Genomic DNA, 16,571 nt, shown 5'->3' on the forward strand with positions numbered 1-16,571 from the left:
GCTTCTTTTTTAGGGTCTGGTTATTTTTTGTTGGTCACAGATGACTATTTTAAGACACTCCCCCTCCCCCTCACTCCTAGGGCAGGGTGGTTTGGTTTGTTCCTTATCTCTGGTTCCTTTACACCTCAGCATTTTTGGGATTTCTGTGAGCCTGATCCCATAGCCCCCTACCTATCTCTCCCTACCCAGCCCCGCCTGCATCTTACTCACTGTTACTGAAACACACTGATACTGTTAGGACTTTTGCATTTATATTTATTAGGATTGCTTTTTGATTTTTTAAAAGGATTTATTTATTTGAGAGAGTGAGTGTGGGGGCTGGAGGACAGAGGGAGAGGAAGAAGCAGACTCCTTGCTGAGCAGGATTCCTGAGAACATGACCTGAGCCAAAGGCAAAGGCTTAACTGACTGAGCCACCCACTCGCCCCAGATTGCTCTTTGAATTTTGTGTTTCGTGTGTTTTTGTTGTTGTTGTTGTTGTTGTTAGGTTTGGGGATCAAAAATCATAAAACAAATAAAAGCTTGCTATCCTTTTTTTTTTTTTTTCCTTTTTTCTTGCTATCCTTTTCAATGCTCTGGAGTAGTTTATTGAAGTAGATCCTAGTTTGTTTGTTTGGATCCTAGTTTTTAAAAGGATACTCAAAACATTTTTGGAATAGAGACATTAAAGTATGAACTGGGTATTTGATACCTTAATGACTTTTGTTATTATGCCAATGTCTTTTCGCTGAGAAGATGCATGCTGAAATATTTAGGGGTAAAGTGTCAGAAAGTCTGACTGGAAAATGGTAGACAAACAGAAAACGTGTTTATAGAACAAATGTGGCAAATTTATTAAATCGAAGAGGAGAACATATAGCTGTTCATGGTACTATTTTAAGACCTTCTAAGTTTTAAACTATAAAATTTCAAATTATAAAACGTTCATAATAAAAAGTTGGGGGAAAATAATAGTAATTATGGCCTGGCTTTACAGCAGGAAGATAATAACCTTTTAATTTCTGCTATGTTTATTACCCTATTAAGGTTCCTGAGTCAATATTGGCCACTTATAATCTGCCCAAAAAAGGTCACCCATTTCATTTAGATTTGTAAGTTCATTGGCATAAAGCTGTATCTGACAGTAGTACCAAACATGGCTGGACATGTTATTAGAGCATATAGGTGGAGATGCCCACTAGGCAGTTGGCCATAAGCCTCAAACTCAGATGTTCAGGCTGGAGACTGATTTAGGAGACACCAGCAATTTAAACTAGGACAAAGTTCTGAGTATGGATGACAACATGTGAGTGGACTGTGAAAAGCACAGGCCTAAGTAGGGCCTAGTAAGGAGCCACCTAAGAGGTAAGAGAAGCAGGAGAGGGATATCCAGACCAAGAGTCTGTGGGTGCTGTGTTCCCTACATCGCATTCAGGGAAGCCAGTGACGGGTTCTAGAAAAGGGAACAGTTAAGAAATACGAAAACTGTTTTTGAGCATTCCTTTAGAACTTTCTGGGCATAAGGGAAAGCTAGTCACTGGGTTCCAGTTCTGGCTCTGCCACTGATGGAGGGTAAGGCAAATCACCTCATTCTCAAGAACTTTTCATCATCTGTAGCACAAAAGATTCACAGGCAAAAGAAGAGGCTGGAGGACCGAGTTTGTGCAGTCTTTCCTGTCACATCTTCACCCCCTGTGAACCTCTGCCTTCATGTTTCCATGTTCCTTTCATCTGACATTTGAAAAACAGCCAAAGAATAAAAGCACTACACTAAGTGGATCTCCAGAGCCCAGCTCAAAATCTGGCATCGCCAATCAAGTCTCACAACTCTACTGATCATTTTCCAAGCTGATACTGGTTAGATTTCTACTTTTACTCCAGAGGAGCTTTTCCGGCATCCCCAGCTGCCTGGAAGTCATCTCTATTTATATGTCTTGACATCAGTTTAAACTCAACTGTCCAAAACTAATTTTATCATCTCTACAAGAGCTTCTCCCAGCTTTGCTCTTAAATATAGGCACCACCACATTTGTTCCAATTCTCCCAGTTCCCCATGTCCTCCCTTCAAAAACTGAAATCACCCCTGTATCTTTCAAGTCTTTTATTGTCCACCTTTGGTTAAGGACAGGGCCCTTCTGACTCTCCTAAAATACCCCTTGATTGCTGCCTCCTTTTCTGTCCCTGTGGCCATGGCTAGGCTTTCCTCATTTGGAGGAGACTGCTTTAGGCAACTTAACTGGTGTCTTTTCCCTCAGCACCTTATCCTCCAATTACTCTTTGTAGTATTAGGGAAGTTAGTCTAGGAGACATAAAGTGCAATTCTGAGTGGTGAGGTATATATACAACAGTGAGGACATAAAGTTCAATTCTTGGGGGTGAGGTAGATATCCAATAGACTAACAGTTACAATAGTCACTAACAGTTACAATAACTAAGTTACTAATACAACTAATAGTTACAATAACTAATAGAGATGAAGGGCTGAAGGAAAATGTATGATAATACAAAAATCAAAAGATCCAACTTGACAATTCTCTTATTGGATTTAGAGCTTGGCACAAATTTCCAACAAGTGATGAATGGATAGGGGCACCTGGGTGGCTCAGTCGATTAGACATCTGCCTTCGGCTCACATCATCATCTCAGGTCCTGGGATTGAGCCTGCATCAGGCTCCCTGCTAAGCAGGGAGACTGCTTCTCCCTCTCCCTCTGCTCTTCCCCCCCCCCGGCCCGTACTCAATCTCTCTCTAATAAATAAATAAAATCTTTTTAAAAAGTGATGGATAAATAAAACATGATACATCCATAAATGGAATATTCTTCAGCCATAAAAAGGAACAAAATTCTGATACATACTACAACATGGAGGAAGCTTGAAAATATTATTCAAAGTGAAAGAAGCCAGACATAAAAGACACTGTATGATTCCTTTTATCATGAAATGTCCAGAACAGGCAAATCCATAGAGACAGAAAGGAAACGAGTGGCTACCAAGGGCTGGAGGTTGAGAAAGGAAAAAGGAGAGTATGGATCTTTTTTTTTTAAAGCTTTTATTTGAGACAGAAAAGAAAGAGAGTACATGAATGAAAGCACACAAGTGGGGGAGGGATGGGAAGAGGGGCAGAGGGAGGGAGAAAAACAGACGCCCCCCCACCCCGACCCCCCTGAGCAGGGAGCCAACTCACGCTGGATCCCAGGACCCTGGGATCATGGCCTGAGCCAAAGGCAGGTGCTTCACCACTGAACCAACTGAGCCACCCAGACATCCCAGGTATGGATTTTTTTTGAGCAATGAAATGTTCTGAAGTAAAATAGTTGTGATGGTTGCACAAGTCTGTAAATATATTAAAAACCGCTTTGTGGACCTTCAAAAGGTGAACTTTATGGTATATGGATTATAGTTCAACAAATTATTTATTTTTAAAATGTTTATTTATGAGAGGTAGGGAGAGAGAGAGAGGCAGAGAGCGAGCAAGCAAAAGAGCGGGGAGCGACAGGCAGAGGGAGAAGGCACCCCACTGAGCAAGGAGCCTAATTCAGGGCTCAAGCTGAGGACACTAAGATTATTACCTGAGCTGAAGGCAGACGCTCAACCAACTGAGCCACCCAGGTGCCCCCAATAAATTTTTTAATTCAAAATGTTAAGGGCAGAGTTGAACCATTACTTTCATCACACAACCGACAGAGTTGGGTTTTCTGCAAGACAAACTGTCAATTTTAAAGAGATATGCCAATCTATGGCTGGTTAGTTTAGTATGTTAGATTATTATATGGGCTCAGATCATGATCCTAGAGTCCTGGGATTGAGTCCCGCATGGGAGGTGGGGCGTTCCTGCTCAGTGGGGGTCTGCTTCTCCCTCTGACCTTCCCCTCTCATGGTTGCTCACTCTCATTCTCTCTCAAATAAATAAAATCTTTTTATTTTAAAGATTTTATTTATTTATTAGACAGAGAGATCACAAGTAGGCAGAGCAGCAGGGGGCAGAAGCAGGCTCCCCGCTGAGCATAGAACCTGATGCGGGGCTCAATCCCAGGACCCTGAGATCATGACCTGAGCCGAAGGCAGAGGCCCAACCTCCTGAGCCACCCAGGTGCCCATAAATAAAATCTTTTAAAAAATATATATCATAGGGCGCCTGGGAGGCTCAGTATGTTGAGTAGACTGCCTTCGGCTCAGGTCTTTCAGCCTTCGTTTTCTAATCTTGAAAATACAGGAAATACTAACAACTTCATCATGTTGCAAACTCTGCAATCCTTGAGAGTCCATAGAGGTGGATATCCCAGAGTGAATTCTAGTTCTGTAATTAGTGGGTCCGTTAAGGAAAGATGAGCTACATAAGTGCCTAATACAATCAGTGACATGTGTTTTTATTTGATATTTATGACTAGAACCGCAGGGTTACTGCAGATGAGGAAACTAAAGTTTAGGGAAGTTAAGTTGGTCAAGGCAGAAATTTATTACATGTGGAATTTAATGTCATTAAACCACCTCTTTCCTCCTTCCCCATATAGATGAGCTGAAATAAAAATCTAATACTTTCAATCCTAAAACTTAAACATTAAATTCCACTGAAAGGATAGCCATCAATTTTCTAATTTTGTGTTACCGACAGAGATTTACAAATGGGGAGCGGGAGGGGAGAAAAACGTCGAAAAAGAGTCATTAAGAACAAAGTTATGAGCAAACTGTACTGGTTTATTTACAACTGTAATTTATAAACTGTAACACAAACATCTTTACATTAATATTATGAAAAAAGTCCCATGGCTGAAATGGGCAAAAAATGGAGACTTCAGGGCATTTCTAAAGGGGGCGGGTGCCAAAGAAAATAAGAAAAATGCAATACAACCGTTGTGGGTAGAGTTATAAATACCAAGTACTTCACCAGGTGCAATTTCATGCAAATGTCTTCAACCACTCAAGTAAACGGTTTTTATTTAGATATTAGAATAAAATATCTTGAACTATGTTGCCTGTTATTCACTTGATTTCCAAAAACTGGCTATAAATAGAGTACATCTAAATATTTCTCCTATCAACCCCTTAGAGATAATCCATTACATTTTAGGACATGGTAAATTGTTAGGATTTGCTAGTTCCCAAAAAGATTTTATAAGGAGTCATTCCATAGCCCCAAACATGTTCCCAGATTTTCTCTCACCAAATGTGTCTAATATAGACCTCAATAAATTAAACTGAGAAAGCTGCAAAATGAAGATCACTTTTTAGTTTTGTCATATTAAAAAATAAAAATAGTTTCAAACCACCAGAACTTTAGCAAGAGAAGACAAAAACCAAAGAAGAGAAAAAAAATTCGGAGATGATAAAACAACTGTACTTTATATAGCTCTCTTATTATTTGGCTTTCATTTAAGTGGACACTAATGTGGTCACAGACCATAACCTCAGTAAGGATAAATCAATGTGTGTACAACACCCTTCTGAAATATCCTAAATCAAATATTCCACTTGTAATAAAGACCAATGACATTTTTATAGGTATAATTCTTGTCCCCAAAATGTTTATTTTAATCTTAGTATGCCTACCTACTTATTATTATACTTTTAACTGCTCCTTAGAAACCATTAGGATGAAGTTTATTATGTGAAGCACCCAGTGTTCAAATCATTAGCTAATGATGCAAAAAATGATTTAGATACTGATGCTTCACATTTCACTAACTGGACTGCATTTCTGAGTTGGCTGGAATCTTCACCCACTTCACTGAAAAGATTTCACTTTTTTATAAGGACAGAAACAGCAAGCTATTAATCTATGTAATACTCTCAGTTTCTGATACTGCTCAGTGGATAAACTAAATGTAGCAATTAAAGGGGTCTCTTCAGCTAATTCTATCTCTAATTTTCATTGAAGACATTGCAAGTATATATGTGTATGGGTCTTTTTAAATCTGAAAGTGATACATGTTCCCTTTTTAAAACACAGCTCTTCAAAACAGAACTGCATTCTGTACCCTTAGTTCATAAGGGCATAGGGTCAGTTACTTCAAAGTCATTTAATAACTGACCTTTATAAATCATTTTACAAAACTGAAAATGCAAAAGAAAATTTAAGAAAAATTTTAACTGTCCAGAAATTGATTATAATAATTCACACATACTTAGACCTGCAATTCAAGCACCCCCATGAGCAAATGAAAGGTCCTCAGTTAGTATTCAATCAGGAAAATATGTCTTTGTTTCTTTCTCTTGGTTGCCTTAATTTCTTTTGAAGTAATTCTCTTTTATATTAACTTTCCAAAGCATCCAAAACTTTCATGATCTGTTGTTTTATGGCTTTGGTAGCATCTCCTGCATTTGGAATCAAATACCTGGTGGGGAGAGAGAATATACATATGTATTAATATAAATTGCTTTCACTCCAGGACTCAGTTTAGATGTCACTTCCAGTGGGAAGCCTTCCTAACCTACAAAGCAAGCAGACACATCCTCATATTTACCATAACTTATCCAATACACACTCGAAAGCACATTTTGAAAGAAAGAAAATCTAAATGTAAAGCTACATGATTTTTCATATAGTGTACAGCCACATGTAATGAACCACGCATCAGGAGTCAGGAAGGCTGTATCTGGTCTGATCACAAGCTAGGTGTGAAGATCTCCAAGTCATTCAACTCCTCTGGGGTTCACATTTTTAAAAGATTATAAAGATGGTTTAGTTTTGAGATGAGTGTGGTCCTACAGCTCTTGGTGCCAGTACATGAACTCTGTCACTGGTCCACATTAAGACAAGAAGGAACTTATACCAGATTGTAAATTAAATATACAACACAGCACACTGCTTACTTTGCTGACACATTTTCAAAGCAAGAATTTTTTTGATGAAAGAAAACAGAAACACTGACTTATATTCTGAAACAAGCTTCCTACCTGTTTACAAACCAGCATTTAGTGCAGCAATGGTACAGATTACTTAAAGGCCCTTCAGTCAAAAAGTTTATGAAATTAGCTATGGCACTCACTGGAACCACATGCTGATTAGCCACATGTGACTAAAGATACAGAAGAAAAAAATCAGCGAAGAATGCTGATAAAAGTGGCTCTAGTATGCTAGTCCACCACCTACTCCCCCAAACAGAGAAACAAACTATGTTTAATAATGAACTAATTCAACAATTCAGATATCATCCTAAGAAAATCTTACCTTTCGATTGCCAAGATTTCTATTCCTGAAGCACTGCTGTTGCCATACTTGAAGGTAATTAGCTCAGGGTGTTTTTTTTTAGATGTAATTTTAACTACAGAATTTAGTGCTTGTCGAGACTGTATATAAGCCAATCCTTTCCGTGAAAGAATCTCCCTTAAACAGTACATGTGTGTTGCAGTGACCAACAGATGACTTGAGAGGGAAAAAAAACATTAAAAAACAAGAAGAATTTTAAAGAAATGTCATGCAAAACAGCTGTTAACACAATAAAAAATATTCAATCCAGATGAAATTACTTTTGAATTAAAGAATATAGACAAAGGATCACCTAAGAACAAAAAGGTACCCAGTAACATTTTTAAGTTCCTTTTAATGGTATGAAAAATTAGTATTTTATTAACAGAAAATCCTGTTAACTATATAAAAGCAAGTTTTATATTTTATATAATAAAAACTACAATACAATTAGAAATCATTTAAATAATATTTTTAGAATCTACTCTGCATGATATATGGAAGACAATACTTTTCAAACTTTCCCAGAGTTACTATCTATACTCATAAACTATTCTCACTCACTATACTACAGTATATACTCTACACTGAAGACCGCTAAGCAGTAGTTGGGCTGCCTTACATGTTTTATAATATTCTGTAAGTGGATCTTGAACATAGAATGGGCATAGAATTATTGTGTCTCAGCCTGTGTCCCCCTCTTTGTGTCTCAGTTCATTTATTATAGGGATATACTCATACACTTTTGTGTAATACAATAAGACTAGCATCAGACAAGTCCAGAATGCAGGACATTCTGCAGAATAAATGGCCTAGCCTCAGGATTCATTCATCATAGAGCAAAGGGGAGGTGCTGATAAGGGTAGTGGTACTATTGGACATGGCATGAGACTAAAGCGATTAATGGGCAAATGCAATGTGTAGACCATGACTAGATCCTGGATCGGGAAGAAAAAAAACCAGAGACTATAAAAGATGCTGTGGGGGTACTCTGAAAAATCTGAGTGTGAACTGTATGTTGAATGATGCTCATTTTAAGGTTTTTGAAGAGTTATAATGCTCATATTCTTGGGTGACTTATGCTGAAGCATTTAGGGTAAAGTGTCATATCTGTAAGATTCTTCTGAATGGCTTGACAAAAGAGAACTGTGTATATTCTTGTGCCTATATATAGATAAAAAATGGAAAGATGGGGTAGTACAAATAGAAATTAAAATCCAATGAACCTAAGAGAAGAATCCTATTCCACCACCTATTCCCCCAAATAGAGAAAACAAACTATAAAGATGTTCAATGTACTGTTCCTTCAACTTTTTTGCTTAAAATTTTCAAAATAAAAAATACGTAAGAAATATTCTTTTTTTTTTTTTTAAAGATTTTATTTATTTGACAGATAGAGACAAGTAGGCAGAGAGGCAGGCAGAGAGCGCGAGAGAGAGAGAGAGAGGAGGAAGCAGGCTCCCTGCTGAGCAGAGAGCCCGATGCGGGGCTCGATCCCAGGACCCTGGGATCATGACCTGAGCTGAAGGCAGAGGCTTTAACCCACTGAGCCACCCAGGTGCCCCCGTAAGAAATATTCTTAAAATCAAGACATGTAGAGGTGCCTAGGTGGCTCAGTCAGTAAAGTGTAAGCTTTAGGCTCAGGTCATAATCTCCGGGTCCTGGGATCAAGCCCTGTACTGGGCTCCCTGCTCGGTGAGGAGCCTGCTTTTCCCTCTCCCGCTGCACCTTCCCCACTTGTACACTCTCTCTCTCAAATAAATTCTTTTAATAAAAGAAAAGAAAAATAAAAATCAGGACATATAATACAAGTTGACAAAGTGAAATTATATCTTATACTTGCATAAAGAAAATTTCTTTTGCAGGTGTTTTTTTATTAACTAAATTTAATTTTACTTCAGCAGAAGGCATTTTTTAAAAAGTACCTAGGAAACATGTGTCCACTTTCTTTAACTTCTTTACAAGGAAAATGATGCTTGACATCTGGCTTGTTGATCCAAGTCTGGATGTTTACAACCTCTTTTCTGTCATCATCTGACATTGAAGAGCTATCAATTTCATCTACAGAGAATTGAAAGCATTAAAAGTGGGAATTACCAATTTTAAAAATGAGACATTTCTTAAGAGCCTGAAAAAGATTTCAATATTTTAAACATATATTTTGAAAAACAAAACAATTCTAATCCTGCTACTGTATTTCCTTATGCCACTGGCATAATACAGAAATACTATTTTCAAACATTAGGCCACACAGTAAGAAAGTCAGGTGAAAATACTAAGAATACACTTGTAACACTGTGTGTCAACTATACGTGAATAAAAAATAAATAATGTAAATAAATTTTTAAAAGACAACTATCTGAGGAATTTCAAAACTTTTGCTTTATGTAACATGACTCTAATCTGGGTGCCTGGGTGGCTCAGTGGGTTAAGCCGCTGCCTTCGGCTAAGGTCATGATCCCAGGGTCCTGGGATTGAGTTCCGCGTCGGGCTCTCTGCTCAGCAGGGAGCCTGCTTCCTCCTCTCTCTCTCTCTGCCTGCCTCTCTGCCTACTTGTGATCGCTCTCTGTCAAATAAATAAATAAATAAATAAAACCCTTATTAAAAAAAAAAAAACAAAAAAAACCATGACTCTAATCTATGTCTAGACCCTAGAGAGATGGCTGAATTGTCCAATAATAAGCACCTATCTTGAGGGCACAGATGGCAGAGTTCCTTTTCTCTTGCTGGTTTCGATTTTAAGAAAAACAACAAGAAAATCCACCCTGGGATAAATAAATAAAATCTCTTTAGTCTTTTATCCTTTTTCATGCAGAATTTTAAGACATTCTAATTATTTTGTTTTTCTAATTTAACAAAGGGGAATTATAGTCACTAGTGTTAATAATTACAAATGTTCCTCCCTTTTAAAGAAATACTTCAAAATATAGAGACATAATAAAAAAGGAAATTTCATACATCTATACACTTTCAGCCTAAATAAAAAGTAGAACCCTTATATGTATCTCCCCATTCTCATTCCTCTCCCTTGTCCACTAAGAAACAGTGACTATTGGTTATGGTTCCATCCTTGCCTTTAATCACACATGAATATCCTCAAACAATATACAGTAGTGTTTTGCACTTTAAGTAACATTTATATAAATAGCAGACTGTTTGATTGTATTCTTCCACAACTGCTTCTTCACTGCCAACACTATAAAATTTATCCTTGTTGATACACAGAGCTCTAGTTTTCTCATTTTCATTACTATGCAATTTCCCTAATAAAAATGTATGTGCAAATATATGACACATGAAATTATACCATAATTTATTTATCCATATGCCTCTCAGAGGAATGAAAATAGTTCAAATGAAAACTGTCAACAAAAGAAGAAATATTCAGGGAGAGCTAGAGACTGATAAATAACAAGAAGATAGCAACAAAAAGAGGGGCAAGAATAAAAAGAAACAATTAGAAACAGCACACAGAAAATTTCATTTACCTTAATGTAAGTTTTTGGGAAGGTGATTTTATAATATTTATTAAACTGTCAAATGTGGTTCCCTATAATCTAACAATCTTCCTGCTCAGAATATACCCTCTGTATATACTTACAAAAGTTCAGATAGCTCTATGTATAAAAATATCTATTGTCATTTGAGACAAAAAAAAAAAGGAAAACTATCATGTGAATTGTGAGAAAAATGATTAAATAGATTATGGTATGCTTACAATGGTGGAATATGGGCTAAGATGGAAAATACGCAACATGTATTACTAAACAGAAAAAGCAAGATGAAATTTGGGAGGTTTTTTCCTCTTATTTTGTACGTTTACTGTTTTATTTTTCCTAACCCACTACACATATTAATATTAATATGATTACTTAACCACCGTAATCTTGGCAGCAGTATTATGAACCGAGGTAATAAATTATTTTTAAAATAAAAAGGCAACCACCAAGAATGATACATTTTCCTGGCACAATATCCCCATCTTGTGGCCCTTTAGGATACTGCCTCCAATTCTCTTTCCAGATGTCTCAATTTTGGAATTCTCTGATTTTAAACGCACAACTCTCAATCTCCTAGGTGGATGGATTAAGGAGATTTAAATCAAATCCCATGGACTTGAATACTATTTCAACACTGATAATTCCCAGATCATCATCAGTTTATTAGACCTCCTCTCTCTTGGGCTAAGGACTCCTATAATCCACTGCCTACACACCATTTCTGCTTGAATTCTAACAGGCATAACTTAAGATGTCTAAAACCAAACTCTTAGTAGAAAAACTACAGACTCTCCAATCTAGAGAATTTTTTTTTTAAAGATTTTTATTTATTTATTTGACAGAGAGATCACAAGTAGGCAGAGAGGTAGGCAAAGAGAGAGAGAGAGAGAGAGAGGAGGAAGCAGGCTCCCCGCTGAGCAGAGAGCCCGACGTGGGACTCCATCCCAGGACCTTGAGATCATGACCTGAGCCGAAGGCAGCGGCTTAACGCACTGAGCCACCCAGGCGCCCTAGAGAATTTTTCTTTGAAAGCCGTTGTTGGCTAGCCCCAGAATGCTCTCTCTAATCACTGCTAGTGCCTGCGAAAAGCATCTACAGATAAGTGTTATTACCACACCTGTGTCGTATTCTTCTTCATCCCCAATGCTGAAAACAGGCTTTACACCACGGTAAGGCTTGCCCACTCTGTCACTGCTGCTCACATGCCTACATTCAAAGAATTTTAGAAGGCAAATCATCACTTAAGTAGTTACCAAAGATTTTCACCAAGTATCATATGAATATTTAAATAAAATGTACATATTCTTTGTCCTTAGCCCCCATATATCATGCTATTTAGAATAGTTATGTTAGGGAAACTCTAACAAGGTAAGGAAAATATGTTAGCAAAAGTGGCATTCTGTCTTAATAGACTGAACGCTTTCGATCTGTAAAACTAAAAAAAAAAAAAAAAAAGTTGATATTTATATTAAAACCTTAGATAAGTCATTTAACCTCTCTGTGATTCTGTTTTCATATCTCCAAAACAGTAATAACAACAATATCTACCCTTCAGGGTTACTGTGAGAATTAAATCAGTTAATATTTTGTAAAGCTCTTAGAACAATGCCTGGCATATAGCACGTCTGTTAGAGAAAACAGATTATGGAACCAAATATTCAAATTCCAGGAAAGTGTGAAGACTTCCTCATATGGAAGTAAATACCTTGGGGTTTTTCCTCCCAATTTTTTTAAATCACAGTTTCAGTTGGACAACATTGTGATTCAACAATTCTATACATTACCCAATGCTCACATTATAATACTCCCATTCTTTTATTACTGTTACTTTCGTAAAAGAAACATGCTACTTCTTTTACACAAATGTATATAAACCATAAAAATTAATCTTTCTTTTTTAAGTAGAAGCATAAAGAACAAGTAAACTTGATTAGTTCTGCAACAAGTATGATCTCTCTCTTTTTAATATAAAAATTTATACCTCAGTACTTTTTAGGTAATCTCAAACAAACCAAAAAGAAAACTTAAAATATTTCAACAAAGTACATGCTTCTGGGGAAAAAGCATTATGTTATTTGTAAGATAAATGTTCCATCAAGATTACCTACGATAAAAGAAAAGCTGCCTTTTTTTGAGTCATATATCAAGAGGTAGTCCAATATGGAAAAAATTCAAGTTACATGTCTTTAATCAATCTTAAAATTCAATTTTTCCAGAATATAGAGATCAAATCTGTATTTTAAATAATTTCTTAATACAGATCTTGAATAAAAAATCTTATCATGACCTAATTTTATTGGAATAGGCTTAAACCTCTTTCTCCCAAAATAACTTTCTTCAAGAGAAACCTCATTAGAAAAATCAACTGACAGCTGAACATATAACATTCTTTGGTAATTATAAATTAATCATACATAGTAGTTTAAATTAAATCATAAAATCATTTGATTTTTGGTTAAAACATATCTAATATAAAATTATCCATTATCCATTAAACTATGCTCATTAGAGAAAATGAAATAAGTAAACAACTACGAAACATAGATTGAGTTTTCTTATAAAAGACAAAAACAATATAGCTTTGTCTAAATATACTTTAGTGCCATCTAGGCTATAAAATTGTATGAGATTATTATTGGTTCTTTCCTGATAGTAAAACATAATTAAACAGACATAACACAGAAACAAAGATGTTTACAGTAGATGCTTGATCCAGAAGGCAAGTATAAATAAAGCAAAAATCAAAAATAAATAGGAGGGGGTGGAGCCTGGCTGACTCAATCAGTAGATGTGACTGGATCTCAGGGTTTCAAGTTTAAGCCCCACCTTGGATATAGAATCTACTAAAAATTAAAAAAAAAAAAAAAGTTTTAAAGCTATTCATTATTGATCTAGATTTATAATACAATGCATTTTTTTATAAAGATTACTGAAATAGTTCTTAACAAACTGGCTAAAAATTAATGGAATTCAATGGCTGGACTCTTTAAAAAGCAGTATCCTATACATTTTTAGCTGAAGTAATAACAAAAACATCTGTAATATATAGTATGGCCAGGTTTCAATTTATTTACTGTGCTCAGAAGAAACCCAGTTCTTTCTAACTTTCACTAAATTCTGTTTCTGAAATAGATATATTTGTCTGTAGAACAAGGAAGATTATTTAAATTTTTAAAAACAAGAATTTGGAAGAAAACTTGGTAGTTAAAATTAAACTAATTCAATGGTCCTATAACAAGAGAAGGTAGAAAGATGATTCACAGAATAGCTTATAATTTTAAAAGAAGCAACTACCTTTAAAATAGTCTCAGATAAAACTGTAATAGAAGCTCTAAAACTGGCACTGCCAGGAACACTCACGGTAAATAAAAACTCTTTCCAACAAGTTAGGAGTAAACTACTGCTTTTAAAAATGCTACTTCTAGATACCGAAAACATTAAAATGACAAAAAAAAAAAAGTCAATTCCATTATTCCAAAGCTTAACTTATATTTAAAATACAACTAGAGGGGTGCCTGGGTGGTTCAGTCAGTTGGGATGCTGACTCTTGATTACTGCTCAGGTCATGGTCTCAGGGTTCTGTGATCAAGCCCTGAGTCAGGCTCTGCACTCAGTTGGGAGTCTGCTTGAGGATTCTCTCTCTCCCCCACCACCTCATTCCCCTCACTCGTATGCTCTAAAATAAATCAATACATAAATCTTAAAATACAACTAGAGTTTCTTTTAAAATGTCCATAGATATTGCTGTAATTGATACTCTAAACTTCAGAAAAACTCTGTGGGTATAAAAACTGTAAAGCCATATAAAAGTATGAAGTTAATAAAGTTCTTCTGTCCATCCTAACTGAAGATCCAGTAGATTTTTTAACTTTACACTTGGATCTTATTGGGGCAGAGAAGAGATGCATTTATACATTAACATGTACCCCATGAACTAATTTCTTTCATGGAAAACCAAAGAACTGTGGTTCTTCAGAACTGATTTATATATGCTTATTCACCAACCTACATACACATATCTAATTTTAAAACTATTTTTTAAAAAGATTGTAAAATTACATAAGAAGGGGCACCTGGGTGGCTCAGTGGGTTAAAGCCTCCACCTTCGGCTCAGGTCATGATCCCGGGGGTCCTGGCCCTACATCGGGCTCTCTGCTCAGCAGGGAGCCTGCTTCCTCCTCTCTCTCTCTCTGCCTGCCTCCCTTGCCTACTTGTAATCTCTGTCAAATAAATAAATAAATAAATCTTTTGAAAAAATTACATAACAAACCTGAACTAATAATTTTGAATCATGACATGTGCCTTCTCTCAGTAATATTCTCTAGTGTTAGGGCAGGAGATGGAAGCGTATGATTTCCAAAGCTACCACCCTGCTCATTCTGAGACTAAGTATTTTCTTTGTTTCACCTTCGTCTCTTTCAGAATAAAAGTTCATGGATTTGAATGTACTTGATTTTTATCTGAGGAATGGGATATACAAAGCAGCATGCAAGGAAAAAAAAATGATCAAGCAAAAAACAAATACAGCTCAATCAAAATCACACACTCCTAAAAGCAGAGTAAGAAAAGTTTAGCATTTTAAACAGCTGCATGAAATTTTAGTTAACCGTGGGAGGCTTATAGAGAGCATGAGGCATGCTAAAAAGGAAAAGGATGGTCCCAGAAAGCTGCTCTACTCATTGGCTTACCGCTCTGTACATGCTCTGTCTGGCCAAGGAAGATTGAAAGACATTCTATAGCAAATTGAGGTAGAGGACAGAACAAAATGATTATTAAAAACACAATGGATTTAAAACAAAATATAGTACAATCACTTTTTCTAGCCCTGAGCATATATTATAAAGAAAACGTTTTGATCATCCCAAGTACAAAGAAAAATAAAGAAAAACTAGATTCAAAGGATTTTTTTTAAAACAAAGACAACAGTCTTTTCAAGTTATCATTATCAGTTATCATTAGTTCATCTTAAAAAAAAGTTTACATGTTCATGCTATAAAATTTTAGCAATAGTACTCTAGTTCAGAATGCACTAACTTTAAAGTAAAAAAGTTACAGGCTTTTGAGAACAATTTTAACGAGCAAAAAAGACTCAGGCTTGATAAGTATTATAAAATTAAATATTAAATATTATTTATCAGTGGACCATTTTAGACAGGCACAGTTTTTTTGGATTTGTGAAAATAACCTATTCACTTCTTTGCTATTAAAGGAAACAATGTACTTTTGTATGCATATGTGCTATAATGAAAAAGTGGCAAATAATAAATTTCTGACATTCAATTCTTAAAGTCAAACACTTCAACTTTCCTAGGATACTGCATGGAAGACATGAGACTGAAATGAAATAACGCACTTTCCAGATTAGGCTTGCTTAGCAGCAAATTCTGTGTTGGAATTATTAGGTTAGTTTTGAACTGCAGGAACAAGAAAAATCAACCAGACTACTATTGGAGGAAAAAACACTGAGAACTCTACAGTTCCAGTAAGAAGCATAAAACACACATTCAGAAGCTTATCATTTGTTAGCTAAACCCTTCATTTGTAACTCATGGGAAAACAGGGTCACTTATAGTCTGTGAACACAAATCTATGAAGATCTAAACACGTAAACTAAGAAAACGGGTTTCTGGGATGCCTGGTAGGCTCAGTTGGTAGAGAAGCTAATTCTCAACACTGGGGCTGTTGAGCTTGAGCTCCACGTTGGCTGTAGAGATTACTTAAAAAATAATTAATCTTAAAAAAAGAAAGAAAGAAAATGGGTTTTTGCTTTACCTGACATGACCAAATTTTCTAGGTTAGAAATTCCTAGAGGAGAAGAGGAAGCTCCTGTTTTGAGATTACTGCATTTAGCAGATAGTTCTCATCCATCTGACATGTAGGAAACAGTAATGAAGTGTAATACATA

General features: G+C 36.0%; 1 protein-coding gene across 3 annotated transcripts in view; it reads right to left on the reverse strand.

The window, feature by feature from the left end:
* Positions 1 to 4,654: 4,654 nt before the first annotated feature.
* Positions 4,655 to 16,571, reverse strand: part of TBC1D23 (TBC1 domain family member 23) — a 58,832-nt gene continuing 46,915 nt past the window's right edge. Inside the window, exons 15-19 of one of the 3 annotated variants that reach the window (XM_032351026.1) lie at positions 15,355 to 15,399; positions 11,784 to 11,872; positions 9,092 to 9,227; positions 7,149 to 7,343; positions 4,655 to 6,312 (exon numbers count right to left, since the gene is read on the reverse strand). In XM_032351026.1, the coding sequence (XP_032206917.1) occupies positions 6,231 to 6,312; positions 7,149 to 7,343; positions 9,092 to 9,227; positions 11,784 to 11,872; positions 15,355 to 15,399 (547 nt within the window). In that variant the 3' untranslated portion in view covers positions 4,655 to 6,230. The remainder of the gene's footprint in view (positions 6,313 to 7,148; positions 7,344 to 9,091; positions 9,228 to 11,783; positions 11,873 to 15,354; positions 15,400 to 16,571) is intronic. The other 2 variants (XM_032351044.1, XM_032351036.1) reach the window with 2 other exon arrangements.

The sequence above is a fragment of the Mustela erminea genome, chromosome 1 (genome assembly GCF_009829155.1).
Source record: "Mustela erminea isolate mMusErm1 chromosome 1, mMusErm1.Pri, whole genome shotgun sequence".
Taxonomy (NCBI): domain Eukaryota; kingdom Metazoa; phylum Chordata; class Mammalia; order Carnivora; family Mustelidae; genus Mustela; species Mustela erminea.